Below are 23,794 nucleotides of genomic sequence, written 5' to 3'. Positions count from 1 at the left end.
TAAATAAAGGTTGTTTAAATAAATGGGGGTAAAATGAGGGAGACACATAATTGTTTAACAAAAGAAGCTTTATTTAATGAATTAAACCTAATTAAACCTAATTAAAGGATTTAACTGAGTCAGTAGTGTGTGATGTGTGTGTTGTTGGGTGTAAGACAAAGTATTAGATTAAACTAAAAAGGAGGAGGAGGAGGAGGAGGAGGAGGAGGAGGAGGAGGAGGAGCAGAGAGCGGCAGCAGCAGCTGGTACGGTGGCAGAGCGAGCTGTGCTGCAGCCAGGACTTAAATAACCAGGACACGCCGGGACCCTCAGGTGTCCCAGGTTAGCTAACGAGCACCTGCAGACAGCAGACAGGTGACTCATGACAGGGGTCGTCTTTCAGGTCGTGTTCTTCAGGTGGAAGTTTGAATTACTGGTATTTGAACATTATTCTCACTGCTGCTGCTTGCAAGTCTAGTCTAGATTAAAGATGTTTTTTTGGATGATTGTCTGTACCTTCACCTTGTTTATCCCTCTTGCATTTCATAATTAATGAGAGTCTACTATCTAACATAACAGTTGAAGTTTATTCATGTATGTTGTCAAGTTGATTAAGATGTTTGCTGCTGAGCCCCAGAAGATAGAACATTAGTTATTTTAGTTCAACCCCAGCGTGTTTCTGAGCTGCAGCTGGTTGATACTGTAGTTTGTTGCCAAGTTGTACTAAAACTCGGGACATATTAGGTCATTTGTTGTTTTTCATGGTGATTCACCCTGAGAGGAGAACAGAGGTCAGACGGGGAAGCAACTAATTCCTAAAAAGATAAACACAATGAATCCTCGTCATCACTCCTCTGAAGAACCTGACGTCAATTCAAGAAGGGAAGTTTCTTTTTTAAAAATATTTCTGGCTGTCATTCAGTTGTTTCGTTTCTCTTTTTCTCACTCAGTGAACCTGAATGTCGACCTTCTATAACATCTGAAGGCTTTACAAACTCTTTATCCTGCAATCTGCAGTAGTTTGTAAAGCAGTTTAGACTTATGACGAAGATTTGCTGGCAGCTCAGGATATTATATTTAACAGATTTACACTGATCCTCTTTGAAACTTGAGAATTATTTTTTCAAACAAACTTTATTAATATACTTGACATATTTGAAAGCTTCTGAATAAATGTTGTAGGGTTTGTGTTTTAAATGTCAAACTGAGCTGATCTCATTACTGGATCATGAAGACTGAAGACACGTTGTTATTTACAGTAAACGTCTGCAATTTATAATTGTTTTTATTAATATGAATAAGAAGAAAACTTTTCATTTGTTTACTGTAACATTTACAGTAAGAAACTGTTCATCACATTCTGCTGCAGAATACTGTTATAATTTTTACAGTAAATTACAGAAATGACACTGTAAAAAAACACTTTACTGTAATTTTACAGAGAAATTTGTGTACTTTATTTACAGTTTGCTAATAATACGTTTACTTGTAATAGATTATTTTTAAATTGTTGTATTTCCACTTTTCCCTCATTAAGGTGATTTATTTTTGTACATGTTTGTTTGTTTGTTTGTTTGCACAGAGACTGCAGATAAAAATGAACCTTTTGGCTAAATCTGACTTCTTATTGATGTTAATTAATGTGTGTTATCCCTGACAAATCAATGAATAAAGTAATAGAACAGTCTTCTGTTATCCTCACAGTTGTCTTTCCCTCCCTTCGTCTCTGAGGTGAAACTCTGTAAATAGAAACACTTTAAAAGGTTTCGATCATCAGCAGCAGTTGTCGGGCCTCCGGAGAACCCCGGGTTTTACCAAACATCTTGTCCATGTATGGGGAACTTTGTGAGGCCTGGGGGGTCCCGTTTAGATCCCGGCTCGTCCCCGAAGACCCAGCTTCATTAAAACCATCATCACTGTGCTCTCTGCATCCCGGACAGCTGCTGTATTTAAACTCTCTGCCCCCCAAATCATCAGAAACACTCAGTGCAGCAGCAGCAGCGAGGAGGACGAGGAGAGATGGTATGTCATCACATTATCTTATTATTCATTTCTTTTTCATTTGCTTTCATCTTTTTATATTAAAACCACAACTTAAAACACTGCAATTTCAAATCACAGGAGCTATGACTTTAATCATAACTTACATAATTAATAGTGTCTAAATGAGTTAAACACAGTTTTGATTATTTAATCAAACCAAATAAAGAATAAAATAACTTTTATGTGAATGTTAAGATATTTAGAGTGTAAATTGGAGTTTTTATGTATATTTTTATACATAAAGATAAACAGCTGTACCATCAAATTTTAAAAGTTATATGCAGATCAATTAATGGAAAAATATAAAAAAATTGTACATATGCTATACAATCAATTGACATCAGAGAGCTATATACAGTTCTCTGTTATTCCTGAGCAAAGCGCGGTAATAAATAAATACAGTGATTAATACAATTTATAGCAGTAGAATTATAAATTACAATCCACCTATAATAAAAAAAAACTAGGAGTATAAAAATGGTACTTTCATATTTATACCATGTATGTGTGAATTACTGTATATAAACTACCAGTCAAAGGTTTTAGAACATCACAAATTTTCCATTTTTATTGAAATGTAAACAGTTCAGTCCAGTTCCAGTAAATAATCTTAAATGATACACAAAAAAAAGAAAGAAAAAAGAAGTTTAGGTTACCAAAAACTGAAAAATAATGTTAATTTCAAAGTTATAAAAGGCATTTTCCAGGTTGTAAAAGGTAACGGCTCATAAATTAAACCTTGAAAGTTGAAAACAGTTCCTGCAGGTCTCTCATGACTTCCTAACCCTCCGTCTGTATAAATATATACATATATGATGTATATATTTTTATATATATGATGGTTTGTGGCTCTTTTACGGGATGCAGAGTCGATGACTGGCAGCAGCTCTGGTTTAGTTAATCACGGTGCAACAAGATAATGATCCAAAACAAACCTCCAGACTACCAGAACAAGACAGAAGGCTTCAAATCATGGAACGGCTGCACAGTGGTCATCGAGCTCATCTGGGATGAACTGGGATGAACTGGGATGAACTGGGATGAACTGGGATGAACTGGAGCAAAGCAACACATTTAATTTTGCAACAGTGTTGGAAGAACTTTCAGAGCAATATTGAATTTCTATTGTAGAAAGAATGTGTTTGGCTGTTACATTAGATGTTAAAAACTAGATAAAATTATGTCAAACAAAAAGATTCAGTTATTTCTTTTTTTAATCTTCAACTGTTTATTGGTTTTATGCTTTATATTCAGTTTATTGGACAATAAAAACTGGAAAATTGAGGTGTTCAAAAACTTTTGACTGGTATTGTAAATGTACTATAAATATATTATATACACATATATAAATACACATAGATAAAACTAAATAATACATGTAAAATATATGTAAAAATTGAAAAATTCTAAATGGAAATCTATATTTTGGTTTCTAAAATAAAACAAACACAATGCCGATTGTATTACATACGATTCAAATCTAAAACCATATATATAATATAATTATTATGATTATTAATATAATATAATAAAACAATTATACAATAATAATTGTAAAAACAGAATAATACATTTTATTTATAGATCACTTTTCTAAATGCTCAAAGAAACAAAAAGACAAAATTAAATGTAAATGAAAAATATAATTTACTCACAATTATTTCTTGTTCTTGCAGGGTTAAATATACCACTAATATAATATCTTAATAAATGTGAGCAAAACTGGTTGATTTTTTTTTTAAAAGTATGAAGGTTTCCTTAAAACTAAACTTTTCTCTGATAAAGAAGAAGAATTTTATCTGACTCTGCTTTGTGCTAATTATTGGTACAAATATAGATAATTATATTATTATATTATCACAAATATCAGCTTGGAGTTTAATTTATCATTAAAATCACAATATTGGCCAGAAAAATTGCAATTTCCTCAAATTATGAAGCCTTACCACTGTTTCTTTGACTCTACTGAATCACAGATATGACTCAAAGTTCTCTGTCTTTGACTTCAGAAAATAATATTTGTATATGCTTAAAATAATAAAATAATATTTGTATATGCTTAAACTAATAAGATAATATTTGTATATGCTTAAACTAATAAGATAATATTTGTAAATTCTTCTTTAGGCGAGCAGGAAGACAAAGAAGAAGGAGGGAGGCGCCAAAAGAGCTCAGAGAGCCTCGTCCAATGTTTTCTCCATGTTTGAACAGACTCAGATTCAGGAGTTCAAAGAGGTAAAATCATCACATGTAAAGCAGCATCACACTCATTTAAAGGCTTTTCTCATATATTTTATCTTTGTAATTTAGGCTTTCACACTAATCGACCAGAACCGGGACGGATTCATCGATAAAGAAGATCTGAAGGACACCTACGCGTCGTTGGGTTTGTAGCGCTGATAATAAACAGACTCATGGACGACGTTTTTTTTTTTAGATGTATTTACTTGTTATATTTATGAGCTGTTCTGTTTCATCAGGTAAACTCAACGTGAAGGACAATGAACTGGAGGACATGCTGAAAGAAGCCACTGGCCCCATCAACTTCACCATGTTCCTCAACCTGTTTGGAGGAAAGCTGCACGGTGAGACCCTGAATGCAGCACGCCGTGGCTATGAGTCACAATCATTGCATTTTACCCAAGATGCTTTGGGGGCTGACTTGTGAGAGTGAACTATAAAAATGTTCAGTCTTGCTGCCAGTTTGTTCCAGTGTGATTCCCAACAAGTGGTACTTTTACTCCTGGACGCATGTGGACAGATTGTAGAGTAGCTCAATTAATCTGAAGAAATTTGAATGAATGATTTGATTAAAAAAATATATCCACATATTGAGTCAGCTATAACAATTAATGTAGGTGTTATTGCAATTAAGAGTGCGTGAAATAGTTAAAACTGACAGTTTAATGGCTGGAATGTCTGCATGTGTTTGTAGTACGAATCCAAAACAAACCAAACTAAACATTGACAGTTCAACTGTAGGAAAATATTGTAACATCCACTGTTATATCCACTTTTATATGATTAATAGTTACATAACATCCAGTTTGAAATGAATTCAAAGGAACACATTTGGAACATCAATGGTTGTGTTGATGAAGGGGTTCCTGACGGGGCCGAGGGGCTAATGTCTTACAAAAAAGGTTGGGAACCGCTACTATAGATCACCATTATAATAAAGACGTCTAAAACACGATGAACATGTTTTTAAAGATGAATCGTTCAGATTTCAAATGTGCAGTCAATTTATCAAAAAATTATACCAACTTGAAAATGAGCTTCAGCGTTTTCTGAGATGTGCGGAGCTGCCAGTAAGACCAGTTATAACAACATCTATCCAACGTTTGCTAACGTTAACCGACATCAGCTGGTGGTCGAACCGGACCAAGAAAAGGAGGCTGAGCGACAAAACCCCTCAATGTCCTCAGAGGTGCATTTATTGCTGATGGATTCACCTTTTCATCTGTAAGAGGAAGAATATGTTTATTCTTTTTAAAGTTACCATTTAAATTGAGCTAAATTAATCACCTGAACACTGTTATGGAATTTTCCATCTTTAGGGGTTACAGGTTGGAGTGACAACGGGTCAAGACGAAGCCTTGAGGTCGCTCTGTAATTCTTAATCTCTCCTTCGAGACTTCAGCTGTCTGTGATGTTTTGGTGAAAGCAGAAACCTCTCTGATAGAGGGTATATCAGCATTTCCATGGTTACCGAGGTCAGAGGAGGCTTCCCTAAACAGCACAGATGGGTGGATGACACAGTCTGACACTCAAACCAAAACTGCTGAAATTACATGCAACGTGACTTGAACTGTCACAGGTAAAGTGCAGTCCCTTGTTTAGAAACTAGTGAACCAATCAGACTAATTTTCCATATTGTAGGCTGATAAAGATGAGGACTCTAACTTTTGTATCAAATTGTTGCAGAAAAAGGTACCAGAGCAAAAAACTCTCTCTTGAAAATAAAAAGGGAGTCAGAGGTCCAAGCAGCAAAGTGTTCTTTAATGCCGGCAAAAAAAGGGGAGCAAGTAGCACTTTTACAAAGAACCAAATCGCTCCAAAGGTTTTTTCTTTGGGTCATTGTTTTTATGTCCTTGGGTCGGCTTAGGTCACACCTTATCATCCACCCTCCCTAATTTTTGACCAATTATTATGTATCTTTTATCTCCGTCACTCGTTGTTGGTCAAAACTCTTCAAAACAGGTTTTGAGGTGTTTGAGGATATGTATGTCAATTCTACCTGATTATATCCAATTTTTATATATAAGTATTGGGAATCATTTTACACCATTATTGCCAAGTTGTCTTCTGGCCTTTTATTTATTTTTTTATAAGTTATTCTAGTCATTTTACACCCTTATTTCTTGATCTCCTCCAGAGAGTATGTTTGAAAGGTGAAGACTTTAGCAGACCCAAGCAAAGTGACATGTAATACAAACACACTCAAATTTCTCCAGTGTATGATTATGATTCTTCTACTGTGCCTCTATACGTACAGTGTGATTAAATATGGTTCATGAGATCATAACTACACCAATACAAATTGTATCACACTAGCCCTTATTGCTTATAAACTTATAAAATCAATCTGCATAGCTTAATATTGTCTTTAAGCACACCAATGACATTCAATGAAAATACACCACAGGACCTTCAGAGGGCAGAACAGAGAGAGACAGCATCGGAGCAGAACACTCTGGTGTTTACTGTTTTAGGTTCTCCACTTGGCCGAGCGCTTCAATAAACATTTTCAGCATTAAGACATCAAAAGTCTCGTGTGCGCCTTTCTCCACTGCTGACCGTCACTCAAAATATCCACAACAAACACGACTTATTAATGAGCCGCCAACTGGTGTGATCACACGTTTTGTGTCTGCAGGCACAGACCCCGAAGACACCATCTTAAACGCTTTCAAGATGTTCGATCCTGACTCGAAGGGCTTCATACACAAAGACGAGTAAGTTGTCGGTTTAGTGATTTAGAAATCACATTTGTGTGTCACCTTTGCTGTAAAGATAAAATTAACATTTCTGTTTTTTGCAGATTACAGAAATTACTGATGACACAAGCAGACAAGTTTACATCCGAGGAGGTAAAGAATCCACCAGTTTATCTATTTGTACATGTTGTGTTGCTTCTTCTTTCTGACGGCCAGATAGGGTTTTTAACACCTGGAGTTTCAGACGATGAACACTTTCACTCATTATTGAGTCCTAATAGTCAAAATGTATTAAAAACAAGTCAAAAAAGTAGATTTTTTTCTTGATTGCATTGGACCTTATTCTATCTTTTTTCAAAAACACTGACACTCATTTGTAGAAAACTGTTGAAAGTTGATTTGTACTTTAAACATTTTTGGAATTTTAGGGTTCAGTTATACAATTTTCCTAAAAACAGATCCACAGTTACATTCATGACTCTTGTCGTTTGTGCACTAATAACGGTTCCTCGTTGGTAATAATCTGTCTGATTGCAGGTGAAGCAGATGTTCCAGTCGTCGAACATCGATCCTGCAGGAAACCTGGATTATAAATCTCTGTGTTACATTATCACACACGGGGAGGAACAGGAGGAATAATGTGTCTGTAGTCGTCAGTGTGCTGGTTGAATCAAACCTCAACGTCGTCTCTCTTTGGATTCAAATAAAACTGGAAAAACTGCAGAAAATCTGACTTGGAATTTATTCATTTTTTCTGTTTATGTGCTTCAGTCACAAAGATACCCCCCCTCCACAGAGCCAGCTGATAATAATAATCAGTATAGTGTTACTGGAGGGGACCAGGGTACTGAGGAGGTTTGGGATCTCCTCTGGATCCCCCAGGAGGAGCAGGAAGACGTAACCTGACCCCGAGAAAAGAGAGAAACAGGACTAAGAGCCGTGCTAACAGCTCTGTGAGCTAAATGTTAACATGTTGATGTTTGGCAGGTATAATGTTTACCGTGCTCACCGTCTCATTTTAGCATGTTAGCATGCTAACATTTGCTAATTAGCACTAAACACAAATTACAGCTGAAGCTGGTGGGAATGTCTTTAGAACCAAAGAAGTGCATCAATATGATAATAACTGCCTTCGGGGTTTAATAAAGTTGTATTGAATTGAATAATAAACTTTATTCATATAGAACTTTATAAAAACAGTGGAGTAAACTAATAAAATGCATCCATTTCTGTCATAAACCAAAGATTTAAATTTGACCTGATGGTGACCCGAGTTTAACAGTTAGAGTATCACTGAAGTTATTACAGGTTTTGGGTTTTTTTTTTGTTGTTTACTGCCTACTTTTTACAACCTAACTTTGTGGAAATTATTCAACACTTATTGTAACACTTTAATTTTCTAAAATTAAAAGAATAATTAAAAAAAACAGGACTTTTAAGCATCTTTCCAGTTTTATTCAAATACAAATACAAATAATTTTGCTGCCTCAACAAATACAGATACGAATACAAACACTAGTATCTACTTGATTTGACTCATTTGGACGCTGAAGCTTCATATTAGCTTCAGATAAACTTTTAAATACATTTTTGCATAGAAAGAGGACTGTGACTCCTTTAAAACTGCTTTTAATAATAAATACATTTCTTTATCACTTAAATACCCGTAACATGAGCAGCAGGAATATGTGCATCTTCCCCTGCGGTCTCCAGTTTTAGATGAGCACCACATAACTTCCCAAACACCTCCAACAGACTTCAGCATCTTCATCATTTCTCCAAACTCCAAACCCTGTTTCCTCTAATAGTCAAAATAACATTCTGTTGTGTCAGCAGGATTATTACAAGGAGCTCTCATTTGATGTAAAATAAGTGATGATTTTATCGCAGTAGTAGAGGTATCATAGTGCCCTGATATGACTCACTGACATCAGCAAATAGTAAAAAAATGGAAACATGTTTTTAGATGTAGACAAACTCTTGAAATGTAAATTCAACATTATCTGTGCTTGAAAACATATTTTGGATGTATACTTGATGTATATTGATATCTGAGGTATTGCAGGTATTAATATACTGCTGTACATTAATATTTGATGGTTTGAGGAAAGATGACTCAGTGAGACGTCTGGCAGGCTGCGGCCCGAGCGTCTGTGAGGACGTAGAAGGCCAGAGAGTACGCAGGAAGCTCCAGATGTTCAGCTGCTGGCAGACGGATTCCTTTAAGGTCAGGAAGAGTTTTATCATCCACCATCTTCAACACTTGTCCGTTGAGTTTCACAGAGCTTCAATAAAAACATAAAATCAACTCGTTAGCTGGTTGTACGCAGTATTACAGAGTATATGAACACTGTAATGAAGAGTGTCCCATCATTACTTTAAGCACTTGAAACTCTATATGTATATAAACCTGAATGGAAATGAAATGAAATGTGATGACACCAAACTGGCACCATTTTTGCAGAAAAAAATGTCAGAAAATGGTGAAAAATCCTGATCAGTGTTTCCCAAAAGCCCAAAACGACGTCCTCAAATGTCTTGTTTTGTCCACAACACAAAGATATTCAGTTTACTGTCATAAAGAAACCAGAAAATATTCACATTTAAGAATCTAGAATCAGAATCAACTTCTGTTTATAGCAACAGTGCTTGTAAACAACAGAGTCTATGACTAATTGTAAGTGTTTACTTTATATACTTTTAGCAACAGCAAGGACGTCATCAGATTAAGTCTTATTATATATTATTTCTACAGTATCTATGGTAACTAAAGCATGAGTCAAGTTTTCCAGGTTATATACGGGTAATTCCCAGCACTTGGTTAAAGGAAGTGAAAGACCCTGGTTAAATATTAAACATGTGACACACACGATGTATTGACTTTTCAATAGCTGCTGTAATCCAAAGTGTTTGTGAGGCCTGAACACCTGCAGGAAGCAGCATGTAAACTCTGCTCTCAAAGACCCCTGATAAGCTTATCAACCACTCCGACCCGATCCCTGTGACTAAAAAACATTTTCAATTACATAATCCGCTCTGCATTTACGTGTCCTCCGAAACATATGAGATAAAAACATTTTGAAGTGTAAACAGTAGGAGACAGCAACGATCGAATGATGAAGTAATTCATGATAAATGTAAACTTCAACTGAAGGATAATTTCTCTGATTTCGTCTGAGTTTTTCATTAGTATCAACAAATAAAATCAAGTCATTATTTTCCTTTTTAAATTGGAAAACAATCTTCGTTGGAGATTACATTATTAAGACAACACTGTTACTCCAACTCCCCTTCTAGAAACGGCACAAAATATTCTTTTAACTGGTGAAATTTGTGAAGTTTTAAGCCTGTTTGGCTTCATACTTGAACTGTCAGAAAAGTTAAAGATGCTTGAAACCAGATTATTTGTTTTTAAAGTCACCTCAGTTTATCAGTTTATGAGTTGCTGCATGTGTCTTAACCATTAGGCTACCAGGGTTACTTTGAAACTACAGTATTTGAAGATATTAATTAATATCTTTAGTTGTGATCTGATTTTTGAAATAAACCAAACAATCTTGTTTCCTCATAATAGAGACAGTAGTGTGATAACTGTGAAATCCACTTTCCAGACTGGTCTCTTGTCAGCTTGAGCTGAAAAATAGATTGAATATTTAACTAAGACAGATTAAAACCAGTTACCTTGAAACACAACTTATAACCTGCATTGCAGATGGTGTTTGACAGGACTATTTGACTTTGATAAGGTAAAAAAAGGTTTAATCATCCTAAAAAAAGATATTATAACTTCCTTGAAACTGCATAAAGATAACTGTGTAACTGTGAAGTCAAGCAACACAGAAGCTTTGATAGTTTCTTCTTGCCTTGGAGATTCTTTCACATTAACAGTAAGTGATAAAACGTGACTCTTCACATGACACGAGCTGGGGTGGAGGGGGGGTGGGGGGGTGTTTCAGGCTAACTCGGTGATAAATGGTTATATTGAGGGAGTGCAGAGGCACCTGGAGTGGAGTCCTTCCTCTCCCGGCTTCTCAGACTGAAGGACAAAAGCGTCCACTGTGCTGGAGGACACGTGTGCAGGCATAGAGATCCTGGCTGGCCTCTTACTCAGGTTCATGGATATCATTGTGACCGCTCCGTCTCCGTAGCTGGGGAGGAAAATACAGGTTACTACATGATGTGACTGACAGATCAATCAAATTAAAAAAAATTGATCTTGAAGCAGGAGTACCTCCTTTTGTTTGTGCAGTGCAGATACAGCCTCACTGTTTTCCCTCGGCCAAAAATGGACAATACTTTGATTCCCAAAACCTCCGGTCCAACGAGTCTCTTGTAGAGAACAGACAACCAATAATCCTAAAAGAAGATACATGACACAATTAGAGTCTGTGGTCGTACAGACAACAAAAACAGCAGTAAAAGAAGTAGTCATATTATTAACTTAAAGCTGCATTAAGTGATTTTTGTGCACTTTGTGGCGTATATGAGCTTATAAAGTAGCTGTGGCTAACATGATAGCAAATATCCACGTTAACAGTGTCAATTATGACTTGTGGTGTTCCTCATGGATCTGTTCTTGGTCCTTCATATTTTAAATTCACATACTAATATGTAGATTGTTCTGTGCCTTAAAAACAGCTCAAATGTCACAAAAATTATTTATATGAGCATTTCCTGATCTGACACCTAACTAGTGAAGCTGGGGTTGAGTTTAGGCAACTAAAACTACTTTGTTGAAGCTTTATTAAATATTTTTTTTCCACTTTTAGGGCAACGCAACAAGCTGTAAACACAGAATCTGACTTATTATTAACTTATAAAGAAGCAGTGGCTAACAGAGCAACATGTTTCTGTCCACCTGGTGAATGTAAGTCCAATATTCACTCTCTTTTAGCTCTGTTTTTACTTTCTATCTGGCTCTTTAACTGCTAAATGCTCCACTATGTTCACCAGCTAGTCTACAGCTAACTGTGTGTGTTTGCCGTTTGCTGCTGGGCATATTGTGTACAGTGGGTTTATCAGAAAACAGTTGAGACTGAACCAGACAGGAAATGCGCTGCAAAACCACAATCAGCCAAAGTCATAATGATTCACCTTCAGGTTGAATTGTAATAACTCTGATCCACTGACTTCCCATCTAGAGCGATCATCCAGTCAAACTCTTAATTTGTCTAAAACCTTGGTTTATAACCAAATACCTGCAAAACTTAAGACATTCCCATCAGCCTCAGCTGTACTTTGGGTTTTGTGCCAATTAGCAAATTCTAGCATAACATGCTAAACTCAGAGGGTGAACATTATACTTGCTTAACACCAGCATGTTAGCGTCTGGCTGATAAAATGCATTGTCTAGTGCAGCCTCACAGAGCTGCTAGAACGGCTGTAGACTGATGCATTAACATGTTGGTTGGATTTTAATAAACAAGATCAGATTTTATAAACTGAGCATATGTGTTTTTTTGTAAAATCTTAATTTGTAAAGCAACCAGTAACTACAGCTGTCAAATAAATATAGCAGAATAAAAAATCCAATGTTTACCTCTGAAATGGAACAGAAGTAGCATAATGGAAATACCCAAGTAAAGTACCTTAAAAATGTACAATACAACACTAAATTCAAAAACACATCTAGTGTCAAACTTCCTCTAAAGTCATATAAAAATGCATGTTATAAATGTTATATTTGGTAAAAGCTCACAGGAAGTGGTTCCAGTTGGTTGTCGACCAGGTTGTACCTCCCATTGCCAATAAGTGATTGCCTCATCACAACATCTATACCCAGTCTGGCTGCCAGTCCCAGTTTATCCAGCCACCTGTGGACATCACACATTCACAACGCTGAAACATGAACTTTATCACACTGTGCTATACATCATGTGCTCAGATGGCTCATTTAACACCCACAGTATGCAGCTTTTAATATAAAAACCACACATGAGCCTTAATACAAGTGAGCAGCTGGTTTAAGGTTTGTCATGTCGTAAGTTAAAGAGAAGCTCGAGTTCATGTCCTGCGTTCCCTCTTCGCTCTAAATCATTAATGTGCTACGTGCTTCTTTTCCCTCCGTTTAGTTGATTTTCAGAGTAAATATAAAGCAAATAACATGACCCACGAGGTCTAGCAAAGAAAAGCACACAAATTCAGCTTATCAACAGTAACCGGTCAAAGAACAGCAGGTGTGTCAGTGTTTACTGAAGTCGTCTACATGCAGCTGTAGTAAAAGAGATCCGGGTTGCAGGCAAATAACTAAAATAATCAATGGATTCATCGATAATGAAAATAATTAGTTAGTTGCAGCATTAAAGTCGCCATTAATGTGGTGGCATCTGACTTGTAAACCTGCGTATAACACTGTAATCTTTGTTCAAGATTTCACTTTTTAAGCACTTTTGCCAATAAATCTGTTGCAGAGGTCCTGTAGAAGCAGTTATATGTTGAAAATATCAAGTTCCATTAAAATAAAAGGTATAATATACAAAATAAATGTGTTCCAGTTTGAATGTTTCTGTTATCAGCTGCTTCAACAACAAACTGAGACTCCTGATGTACATAAAACATACAACATTCAGGCAGATTGTTTCTAATTATTAGTCCCATTTCAAACATTTTAAATCCAAAGGATCTCTTTGAGTTGCTCGGACTTGTTTGAACTCACATGAATCCTGCGACGAAGGTGTTAGACAGTCTCTCAGCTCCTCCTCCGTAGGCAGAGCTCGTCTCTCCGAGCCACACCGGCTTCCCCGGAGACACCTGCTTCACTCTCTGAAACACAGATTCACTTTAACATCGCATAACATCACTCGTATCATTCACTTCAACTGTACATTATTACCTCCAGGACTTCATCGGTCTTTGTCTTTAGCACGTCCAGAAGTTTTGGATCCAGAAAATCCTTCAATGACGTGTCTCTTCCATTCACATAATAACTAGGAAACAGGAGAGTGAGTCAAAATAAAGCTTCTGGAGGAACGAAAGCAAAGCAAATATTACTTTTTTTTAAATGGTAACTTTACTTTTTTGATGCTAAAATTACTTATTTGATGCTAACAGTAGGGTTGAGTGAGGTTTCCATCCAAATTTAGCTCAAATTTTCATCCACTCCTGTTTTAATATTAGCAGATAAACTAATTCTCCAGTCGGTGCCATTAAACCGTTGCAGAAGAAGAAGACACAACTAGATGACCTCATTAAAAGAGCGACAGTCAAAGCTCAAACGATGGAAAACATGATGGAAATATGACGTTTCTAATAGTTTCATGTATTGATTTGAGGAAGGTTACAGTCTCCTCATCATTGCTCTTCACAGATCTGATGTTTTCAGCTCCTCATGATTCATGTACATCATCATTTATTCACTCAGTCTGTTTACAGAGTTTGAGGTCAAAGCGAAGGTGAACTCACTGGTGCCAGGTGAAGGCGTTGATTGCGTTTGCTCCACTATGCAGAAAGCTACAGCAAAAGACACACAGTGGAGGAAAAGTAAGACATAAGTGGAATAAGTTGGTTGCTACTGAGAGGTTCTCAGTTCTAGAGTTATTAGAAGAGTTAAATCTTCATTCATACAACAGCAAACACAACAAACACCAGTAAGGTTAAACACTTCTGGAGCTGAAAATGGAGTAAAGACAGAATCACGGCGTAGTTCAGCTCAGTTACATTTCAGTCAAATGTTCTGTGCAGCAACTTCATATCCAGGTTCTGCTGACATGTTGATGAGTTATGTATAAAAACAGTGAAAGTCAGAGCTCTCACCTCTCCAGTAGGTCCGTCCGGTGGGTCCGCGGCTGGCCGATGTCCGGCCCGTACAGTTGGGCGTTGTGGTAAAATTTGGATTTTGACATTATCTGTCTGAAATGAGTGAAATCCTGACCGAGCTGTAATCCATCCACCCAAATACCTGACTTCCACCTAAAGCTGTTTGGTTCTGAAAACAAACAAACAACATCCGGTTTATGAGTATTATGAGCTTGATGTAGTTAAAGTATTGCAGTAAAAGTACATAAGTATTATGAGCTTGATGTAGTTAAAGTATTGCAGTAAAAGTAGTGGTTTGGTCCCTCTGACTGATATATTATTATATATGACATCATTAGATTATTAATAGTGAAGCATCAGTGTTAGAGCAGCATGTTACTGTTGTAGCTGCTGGAGGTGGAGCTAGTTTACACTACTTTATATACAGTTAGCTAGTTTAGTCCTGTGGTTCCCAACCTAGGGGTCGGGCCCCTCCGAAGGGTCAGCAGATAAATCTGAGGGGTCGTGAGATGATTAATGGGAGAGGAAAGAAGAAAAAAAATCTTAATCTGAAAAGTAACTAAAGCTGTCAAATAAATGTAGTGGAGTAGAAAGTACAATATTTCCCTCTGACATGTAGAAAGTAGCATCACATGGAAATACTCAAGTAAAGTACAAGTACCTCAAGATTGTACTTAAGGACAACAAAGCAATACAGGGAAAAGCTGGATTTCAGGGTTGTATATGTAGAAAAAGGGATTTAGAAACTCATACAGAGGATGTTACTGACAGAAACAAACACACAGAGACAAAAGAGGAAAAGAAAGTGAGAGAATAAACCGTTAGTTTGATTGAAGGAAGATCCTCACACCTTTAGGAACTTTTAGTTTGAGTGACAAACTGAGAATAAGGGAAACCTCTCCTGTTTTACATCAGTCAGTTTGTTTCTGATGAAAGACTTGTGTCACAGTAAAAGGAAACCGCTGTTGAGACACGTTAAACACCATAAAATGACTTCCTGTGTGCACCGTGAGGTGACTCAAACCATAAGAAAACAAGTGAAACTAAAACGTCAGACAAAAGGCTGCACTGTTTCAATGTTACTGTGAAGTAAAGAAAGGATGTAAAGAGAAAGATTGTAAGAATCATTGGTTTTAATGTCATGACCAGAGACAAGCTGTATGAAAGAGGAACGACGAGCAGAAGATGAATAAAGGGGTTTATATGTGTGTAAGTGATTTAATTTATATAGATAGATATATATCATAACAACATGCTCTGAACATCAGTCTGGGCAACAAGACTGCAGTAAACTGCTGGAAATAATTTTGGAAAAATAAAAATAAGAGGTCAGCTGTCAGATAAATATGGAGTCATGGAGCGGCCATAAAGAAAAAAATAACAAATTTGTGCCCTCGATTTAACAGAATTCAGCCTCATGTCATCATCGCACTGTGAATCGCTTGGATTTAATAAGGTTTTATTTTGATCTTAAACTAAGATTTGTTGATATACTTCAGGTTTTGGTTGGTAAACACAACACTATGTTATCTCTGAGATCCCTAATAATATCCGTTAAAACAGGATAACGAACCAGGGTCGTGGACGTGGATGTATTATTCACCAAACGGGCGGCTGGCTTCGTCTCAACATCTGGGGCCTGTTTCAGAAAGCAGCTTCAGCAAACTCTGAGTCAAACCCTGAACTCTGAGTTAAGTGCCTGCGTGATGAATGAAAACAGCCATCACCATCAATGGAGCTGCGATACTACGAGTCACCATGGCAACATAAATAAAAGGCAGAGCCTCTATTTTAATCCAGCGGACATAGCGATAAGAATGCATGTGTATGCTGACGATGCACATTTATCTTTAAAAAAAAAAGAGCCTGAGTAAGAGCGGGAAAAGTGTCAATAAGTTAACACAATAAAGTTTTATTGAGTGTCGTCCTTAATGATGATAAAGTGGAATCTGACTGTGTATCAGGCTGCAGCTACATTACATTTTAAATATATTTGTCCAGCTTTAATCAGACGGATAAAACACAGGAAGCAGCGACTGAAGATGAAAAATATAGTTAAATATTTAAAACATATATAGATCAAAGACACAGAGACATGATTGTAGCTCACAGTCTGATCAGTAATAATGTGTTTGCTGATTTGTTCTTGAAAAGGTGTCGATGTTAAAGGACAGAATATTTTAAATGTTTAGACGTCTATTTGAATAGTTAAATGACTTAAACAATTAATCATTTAACAAAATAGTCGTTTATTGATTGATAAAAGTGGATCTGATGGTTTGAGCTCTACAGTTGACAGTGAGGTTACCGTTGCCGAGCTCCCAGGACATCCTGTACTGTCTGGACTCGCAGTACTGCATCAGTAGCCGGGCGTTGCTGCTGTTCCAGCTGTTGTCAGCCGTCCTGAGCAGAGCGTTCACCCCGAAGATCAGATCCAACCCTGTGCAGTTGGTGAAGGAGTTCAGCAGATCTACGGTGGACTCTGTCACAGGAAGACATACAGCAGTCAGCGAACCTGTCAGAGCAGCAGCCGTATTTACTGTATGTATCAGACTCGCACCTGTGTACGTTGTTCGGTTGAACTTCTTCTTCCGATCTTCGCTCATCAGCAACATTTCCTGTTGACTCCACTCCTCCGTCAGCTTCTCCTCCAGCCATGAAGGCAGCTCCAGTTCATTACAGGATTTCTCTAAAAAACAAACATTTACATCACATGTACTCAAAGAAAATGAGCCTTTTAACTCGAACGCTGCCTCATTTACAGCATCGTCCCTGTCAAATAAATAAATAAACAGTATTTCATAGTTTTGACTTATTATGAGTATTTTAATTTCTATCATATTTAACTTTTTAAATGCATTGTTTTCTTTGGGCTTCCATAAAATACACTGTAGCTGGAAAGATAAAACATATCAGACAGTAATTTAATGGAATCAACTGAGTTTAGTTTTATAATTTATTCAAGTTAATTCAATCTAAAATTTCTAGTTTTTATTTCAAAACCATTTCAGAAGTCATATTTATAAAAATCTTCTGACTTGAAGTCTTTTGAAATAAAATAATGAGTTAATTAAATTAAACATGATCAGCGTATTAGCAGATTTCCCAGCATGCATCGTTTAAAAGTTAAAACTTCTTTTTTTGTAGTTTAAAGAAAACAGACATGATAGAAAAGTTGCTGCACGTCTTTAATACGTGTTAAAATAAGTCACGTGTTTCTTTTCATGATGATTAAAAACAAATCATGATGAAGGAACTGATGAGTTGAATTCAGTCTCCTCAACACTACATGAATAATAAGCTCGTATATTATTATATTATCTTTATACTGCAACCAAAAACTGACTCTTCAGATGAAGAAAATATAAATTAAAATCAAATTTAATCTGAATTTCATTTATAATTTCAAACATCTACCTGAGCAGTTTAATAAATTAACAGATATTTAGTTAAGATAACTTCCGGAGGTGTAAGAAGAAGAAGAAGAAGAAGAAGAAGAAGAAGAAGAAGAAGAAGAAGAAGTATTTGTATTTGTTGACTTATATTTTTAAGGTGGAGCTTGAACTCATATTTCTAATTATAGACAAGTTATATTTTACAGGAAGTGATGGTTTAATTGGTCTGTATTTGCTAAATATTTGCAAAAAGGGAAACAAATACCAACATGTTGAACATGACGTTATGATTCACTGCCGTGGAAGAAAAGAAGCTTTAAATCAGAGCAGAAGTGAAAATGCTTTATTTAAATACTGGTATTGCTGGTTGGTTCACCGGGTCCGGCGGGTTTTACCTGCAGTGAAGCTGGAGGTGAACTGAGGGGTGAAGACCATGAAGTCCTGTTGAGTCCCTCCAAATCTCAAAAATGCTGGAGTTAAAGCTCTGGCCAACGTCCGTAACTTCGGAGAGCTGGAAACAACAAAAGCTTCATGTTAGATTCAGAGTTAAAAACATAAAACATCATCACATAAACGTCAAATATCAGAAGAATGAAGACAAAACACTTTAATTTGGACTGTGATGATGATGTTTCCTGAAAGTAATAATGAGTCCAATGAAGATAATATTAGATAGATAGATAGATAGATAGATAGATAGATGATAGATGATAGATAGATAGATAGATGATAGATGATAGATAGATAGATAGATGATAGATAGATAGATAGATAGATAGATAGATAGATAGATGATTGATAGATAGATAGATGATAGATAGATAGATAGATGATAGATAGATAGATGATAGATAGATAGATGATAGATAGATAGATAGATGATAGATAGATAGATAGATAGATAGATAGATAGATGATAGATAGATAGATGATAGATAGATAGATAGATAGATAGATAGATAGATAGATAGATAGATGATAGATAGATAGATAGATAGATAGATGATAGATAGATAGATAGATAGATAGATAGATAGATAGGTGATAGATAGATAGATAGATAGATAGATAGATAGATAGATAGATAGATAGATAGATAGATAGGTGATAGATAGATAGATAGATAGATAGATAGATAGATAGATGATAGATAGATAGATGATAGATAGATAGATAGATAGATAGATAGATGATAGATAGATAGATAGATAGATAGATAGATAGATGATAGATAGATAGATAGATAGATAGATGATAGATAGATAGATAGATAGATAGATGATAGATAGATAGATAGATAGATAGATAGATAGATGATAGATAGATAGATAGATAGATAGATAGATAGATGATAGATAGATAGATAGATAGATAGATAGATAGATAGATAGATGATAGATAGATAGATAGATAGATAGATAGATAGATAGATAGATAGATGATAGATAGATAGATGATAGATAGATAGATGATAGATAGATAGATAGATAGATGATTGATAGATAGATAGATAGATGATAGATAGATAGATGATAGATAGATAGATAGATAGATAGATGATAGATAGATAGATGATAGATAGATAGATAGATAGATAGATGATAGATAGATAGATAGATGATTGATAGATAGATAGATAGATAGATAGATAGATAGATAGATAGATGATAGATAGATAGATAGATAGATAGATAGATAGATAGATAGATAGATGATAGATAGATAGATGATAGATAGATAGATAGATAGATAGATAGATGATAGATAGATAGATAGATAGATAGATAGATTGATAGATAGATAGGTGATAGATAGATAGATGATAGATAGATATATAGATAGATAGATAGATAGATAGATAGATAGATAGGTGATAGATAGATAGATAGATAGATAGATAGATGATAGATAGATAGATAGATAGATAGATAGATAGATAGATAGGTGATAGATAGATAGATAGATAGATAGATAGATAGATAGATAGATAGATAGATAGATGATAGATAGATAGATGATAGATAGATAGATAGATAGATAGATGATAGATAGATAGATAGATAGATAGATAGATTGATAGATAGATAGGTGATAGATAGATAGATGATAGATAGATATATAGATAGATAGATAGATAGATAGATGATAGATAGATAGATAGATAGATAGATAGATAGATAGATAGATAGATAGATAGATGATAGATATCAAACAACAAATGCAATTAAAAGCTTAATTATATACAATTAGTCTATTTAGTTATTGATTATTATTTAGCCTTTAATTGATTTGTTTCTTTTACATTTTGAACCTCATTGATTAAAGAAAATGTGGACGCAGTGATTTTATATCGTAGTATTGATACTTTTACTTCAGTATTTCTTCAACCACACGGCGGGAACTGCCAGGTCCTCCTGAGTTTAACTACATATATAACAATATAAACTATCAACTATATATAGAGTTTAACTACATATATAACAATATAAACTATCAACTATATATAGAGTTTGACTACATATATAACAATATAAACTATCAACTATATATAGAGTTTAACTACATATATAACAATATAAACTATCAACTATATATAGAGTTGAACTACATATATAACAATATAAACTATCAACTATATATAGAGTTTGACTACATATATAACAATATAAACTATCAACTATATATAGAGTTTAACTACATATATAACAATATAAACTATCAACTATATATAGAGTTGAACTACATATATAACAATATAAACTATCAACTATATATAGAGTTTGACTACATATATAACAATATAAACTATCAACTATATATAGAGTTTAACTACATATATAACAATATAAACTATCAACTATATATAGAGTTGAACTACATATATAACAATATAAACTATCAACTATATATAGAGTTGAACTACATATATAACAATATAAACTATTAACTATATATAGAGTTTGACTACATATATAACAATATAAACTATTAACTATATATAGAGTTGAACTACATATAAAACAATATAAACTATCAACTATATATAGAGTTGAACTACATATATAACAATATAAACTATCAACTATATATAGAGTTGAACTACATATATAACAATATAAACTATCAACTATATATAGAGTTTGACTACATATATAACAATATAAACTATCAACTATATATAGAGTTTGACTACATATATAACAATATAAACTATTAACTATATAGAGTTTAACTACATATATAACAATATAAACTATCAACTATATATAGAGTTTAACTACATAAATAACAATATAAACTATCAACTATATATAGAGTTTGACTACATATATAACAATATAAACTATCAACTATATATAGAGTTTAACTACATATATAACAATATAAACTATCAACTATATATAGAGTTTAACTACATATATAACAATATAAACTATCAACTATATATAGAGTTTAACTACATATATAACAATATAAACTATCAACTATATATAGAGTTTAACTACATATATAACAATATAAACTATCAACTATATATAGAGTTTAACTACATATACAGTACATAATAATATAAACTACCATTTTTATGAGTCTTTTGATATTGTTCTGACACAATGTGGCAAAAACATTCCTGCAGTCTATAAAGTGTGATATTAACACACAAAACACACGTGATGCCTTCATTGAATGATCACCTTCACGCCATAAATCAGAAAAGTCTTTAAACTGTCAACAAATAAGGAAGATGATTCAATCATTGACCACAAGCACGTTGGCAGAAAAACAATAAAACCCAGAAATAAAGACTTGGCTGATATTAACCTGTGATTGACGAAGAATATCTGGATCAATGACTCCATGACACTGAATGTACCTGAATCTCTGTCTTTGTTTTTGTTTGTTTTTACCATCATATTGTATTTTAGCAGCAGCTCCTGAATCACTAAATCCGTCTCTGCTTTAAAGCTCATCTTGTTGCCAAATCTGAATAATTAACTTGTGTTTTTTTTTCATTATAAAAGGTTCATTTAATCTGATAAACTGTTGTTTAAAAGCACAAATCTAAAAAAAAAAAAAAAAAAAGGCAAATCCAATTATGTTGTCTGACATTTCCCCTCTGAGCTGAGTGGAATAATTCATGTGAATGCGAGATAATCTGAGCAGAGACTCACTGAGGAGTTTCAGAGAGAATAAGCAGCTTTTAGAGGAAAGTTAGCGCAGATCGCAGCACATTAATGAGGTTTAGTGAAGCAGTAAAAGCCTGAATCCACAGAAACAGCTGCTTCATTTACACACAGTATAACTCCTCACATTGTCTCCTCATAATTAGTCTCTTTACCGAGTTTCTGAGCAATAAATCATTTATAAAAATTCAGATAAATGAAGCTGTTTGTTTATGGAGGAGAAACATTTAGTCTTATAAAACAGGAGAACATAATAATTACAATTAATTATATAAAATGTGAAGAATGCAACAGTGTTTGTGAACTCTGACCCTGAACTTTAAAGCTTCGTGTTGTGTCTGCAGAGGTGGAAGCAGACGGACACTCACCTCAGCAGGAACATGAACTTCTCATCGGTAGCCAGGCTCGCATCGACGGTGACGGACAGAAAGCGCGGATCCACCCGGCGGATGATCCGGGACACATCCAGAGACACATTCACCGACTCACCCGGTGGAGAGACGCCGGTAGAGTTAATGAGGAAGCCGCCGGTCACACGGAAGAGGAGAGAAGAGATCAACAACAGTACCGACTTCATGACTGCGGACACTCACTCACACTCACAGGCTGCTGTTTGAACTGTCCACTATATTTATGTGAGAAACGCTTCCTCTTTCTGTTCACACCCGAGCCGCATCATCTCCGGTACAAACCTGCCGGTGGCACGAGCACACCGCGGCCGTGACATGAAGCTGAATAATGAGGACAGACTGAGCAACATGTCAACGCACAGGGCCGCAACAAGACCGTATGGGGCCCCAAGAAGCCCCCCCTCCCCCTCCCCCTCCCCACCACCACCACCCAAAGGTCCTGAACTTAGACATGTTTCAAGATTTAAATCAAATACTTTACTTTAAAAGTCATTTGTGTCTCTAAATATGCACTTTATTTAACTTATTTCAAAAGTTGAACTGCTGGACACCAGATGTCTCCTCCTTCACTGAAAAGTCCTTTATCAGTGTTTGTGCACAGAAAGCTTCAAGTTTCCACATCACACTGGTGTAAACTGAATAAATGATCAAATCAAGCTCATAAATCATAAACTAAACCTTCTAAACTTCTCACATGCTTTCATTTCAATAAATGTTCGAATTATTACTTGAGTATTTCCATGTGATGCTACTTTCTACATTTCAGAGGGAAATATTGTACTTTCTACTCCACTACATTTATTTGACAGCTTTAGTTACTTTTCAGATGAAGATTTGACACAATGGATAATATAACAAGCTTTTAAAATACAACACATTGTTAAAGACCAGCAGGAAACAAACTGACTGATGTAAAACAGGAGAGGTTTCCCTTATTCTCCGTTTGTCACTCAAACTAAAAGTTCCTAAAGGTGTGAGGATCTTCCTTCAATCAAACTAACAGTTTATTCTCTCACTTTCTTTTCCTCTTTTGTCTCTGTGTGTTTGTTTCTGTCAGTAACATCCTCTGTATGAGTTTCTAAATCCCT

General features: G+C 35.1%; 2 protein-coding genes across 3 annotated transcripts; one reads left to right on the top strand and one right to left on the bottom strand.

Moving 5' to 3' along the window:
- Window positions 1-304: 304 nt before the first annotated feature.
- Window positions 305-7,690, top strand: LOC122968176 (myosin light chain 5-like). Of its 2 annotated transcripts, none has more exons than XM_044333184.1 (8): window positions 305-415; window positions 1,711-2,001; window positions 4,150-4,257; window positions 4,333-4,408; window positions 4,503-4,607; window positions 6,902-6,980; window positions 7,067-7,115; window positions 7,500-7,690. In XM_044333184.1, the coding sequence occupies exons 2-8, from the start codon at window positions 1,999-2,001 to the stop codon at window positions 7,599-7,601; spliced, it is 522 nt and encodes a 173-aa protein (XP_044189119.1). In that variant the 5' UTR covers window positions 305-415; window positions 1,711-1,998; the 3' UTR covers window positions 7,602-7,690. The 2 variants fall into 2 exon arrangements, with proteins under 2 accessions (XP_044189119.1, XP_044189120.1); XM_044333185.1 differs by having other exon boundaries at window positions 1,684-2,001.
- A 798-nt stretch (window positions 7,691-8,488) lies between these two features.
- Window positions 8,489-23,296, bottom strand: hpse (heparanase). The gene is made up of 12 exons (XM_044333140.1): window positions 22,665-23,296; window positions 18,508-18,623; window positions 17,278-17,406; window positions 17,026-17,199; window positions 14,715-14,886; window positions 14,364-14,411; window positions 13,795-13,888; window positions 13,618-13,724; window positions 12,661-12,775; window positions 11,194-11,318; window positions 10,964-11,110; window positions 8,489-9,247 (listed from the first exon to the last, which is right to left on the bottom strand). The coding sequence occupies exons 1-12, from the start codon at window positions 22,871-22,873 to the stop codon at window positions 9,079-9,081; spliced, it is 1,605 nt and encodes a 534-aa protein (XP_044189075.1). The 5' UTR covers window positions 22,874-23,296; the 3' UTR covers window positions 8,489-9,078.
- Window positions 23,297-23,794: the final 498 nt, after the last annotated feature.

Source organism: Thunnus albacares, chromosome 18, assembly GCF_914725855.1.
Source record: "Thunnus albacares chromosome 18, fThuAlb1.1, whole genome shotgun sequence".
NCBI lineage: Eukaryota > Metazoa > Chordata > Actinopteri > Scombriformes > Scombridae > Thunnus > Thunnus albacares.
Note: the sequence above shows the minus strand (reverse complement) of the source record. Positions and strands in the feature narration are given on the sequence as shown.

Coding starts and splice junctions, on each gene's coding strand:
- hpse (XM_044333140.1), bottom strand. CDS start 22,873: ATGAAGTCGGTACTGTTGTTGATCTCTTCTCTCCTCTTCCGTGTGACC. Junction 12,776..13,617: donor ACCTTCGTCGCAGGATTCAT/GTGAGTTCAAAC, acceptor TGATGTCCACAG/GTGGCTGGATAAACTGGGAC. Junction 11,111..11,193: donor CACTGCACAAACAAAAGGAG/GTACTCCTGCTT, acceptor TTTCCTCCCCAG/CTACGGAGACGGAGCGGTCA.
- LOC122968176 (XM_044333184.1), top strand. Junction 4,258..4,332: donor AGATTCAGGAGTTCAAAGAG/GTAAAATCATCA, acceptor TTTGTAATTTAG/GCTTTCACACTAATCGACCA. Junction 7,116..7,499: donor ACAAGTTTACATCCGAGGAG/GTAAAGAATCCA, acceptor GTCTGATTGCAG/GTGAAGCAGATGTTCCAGTC.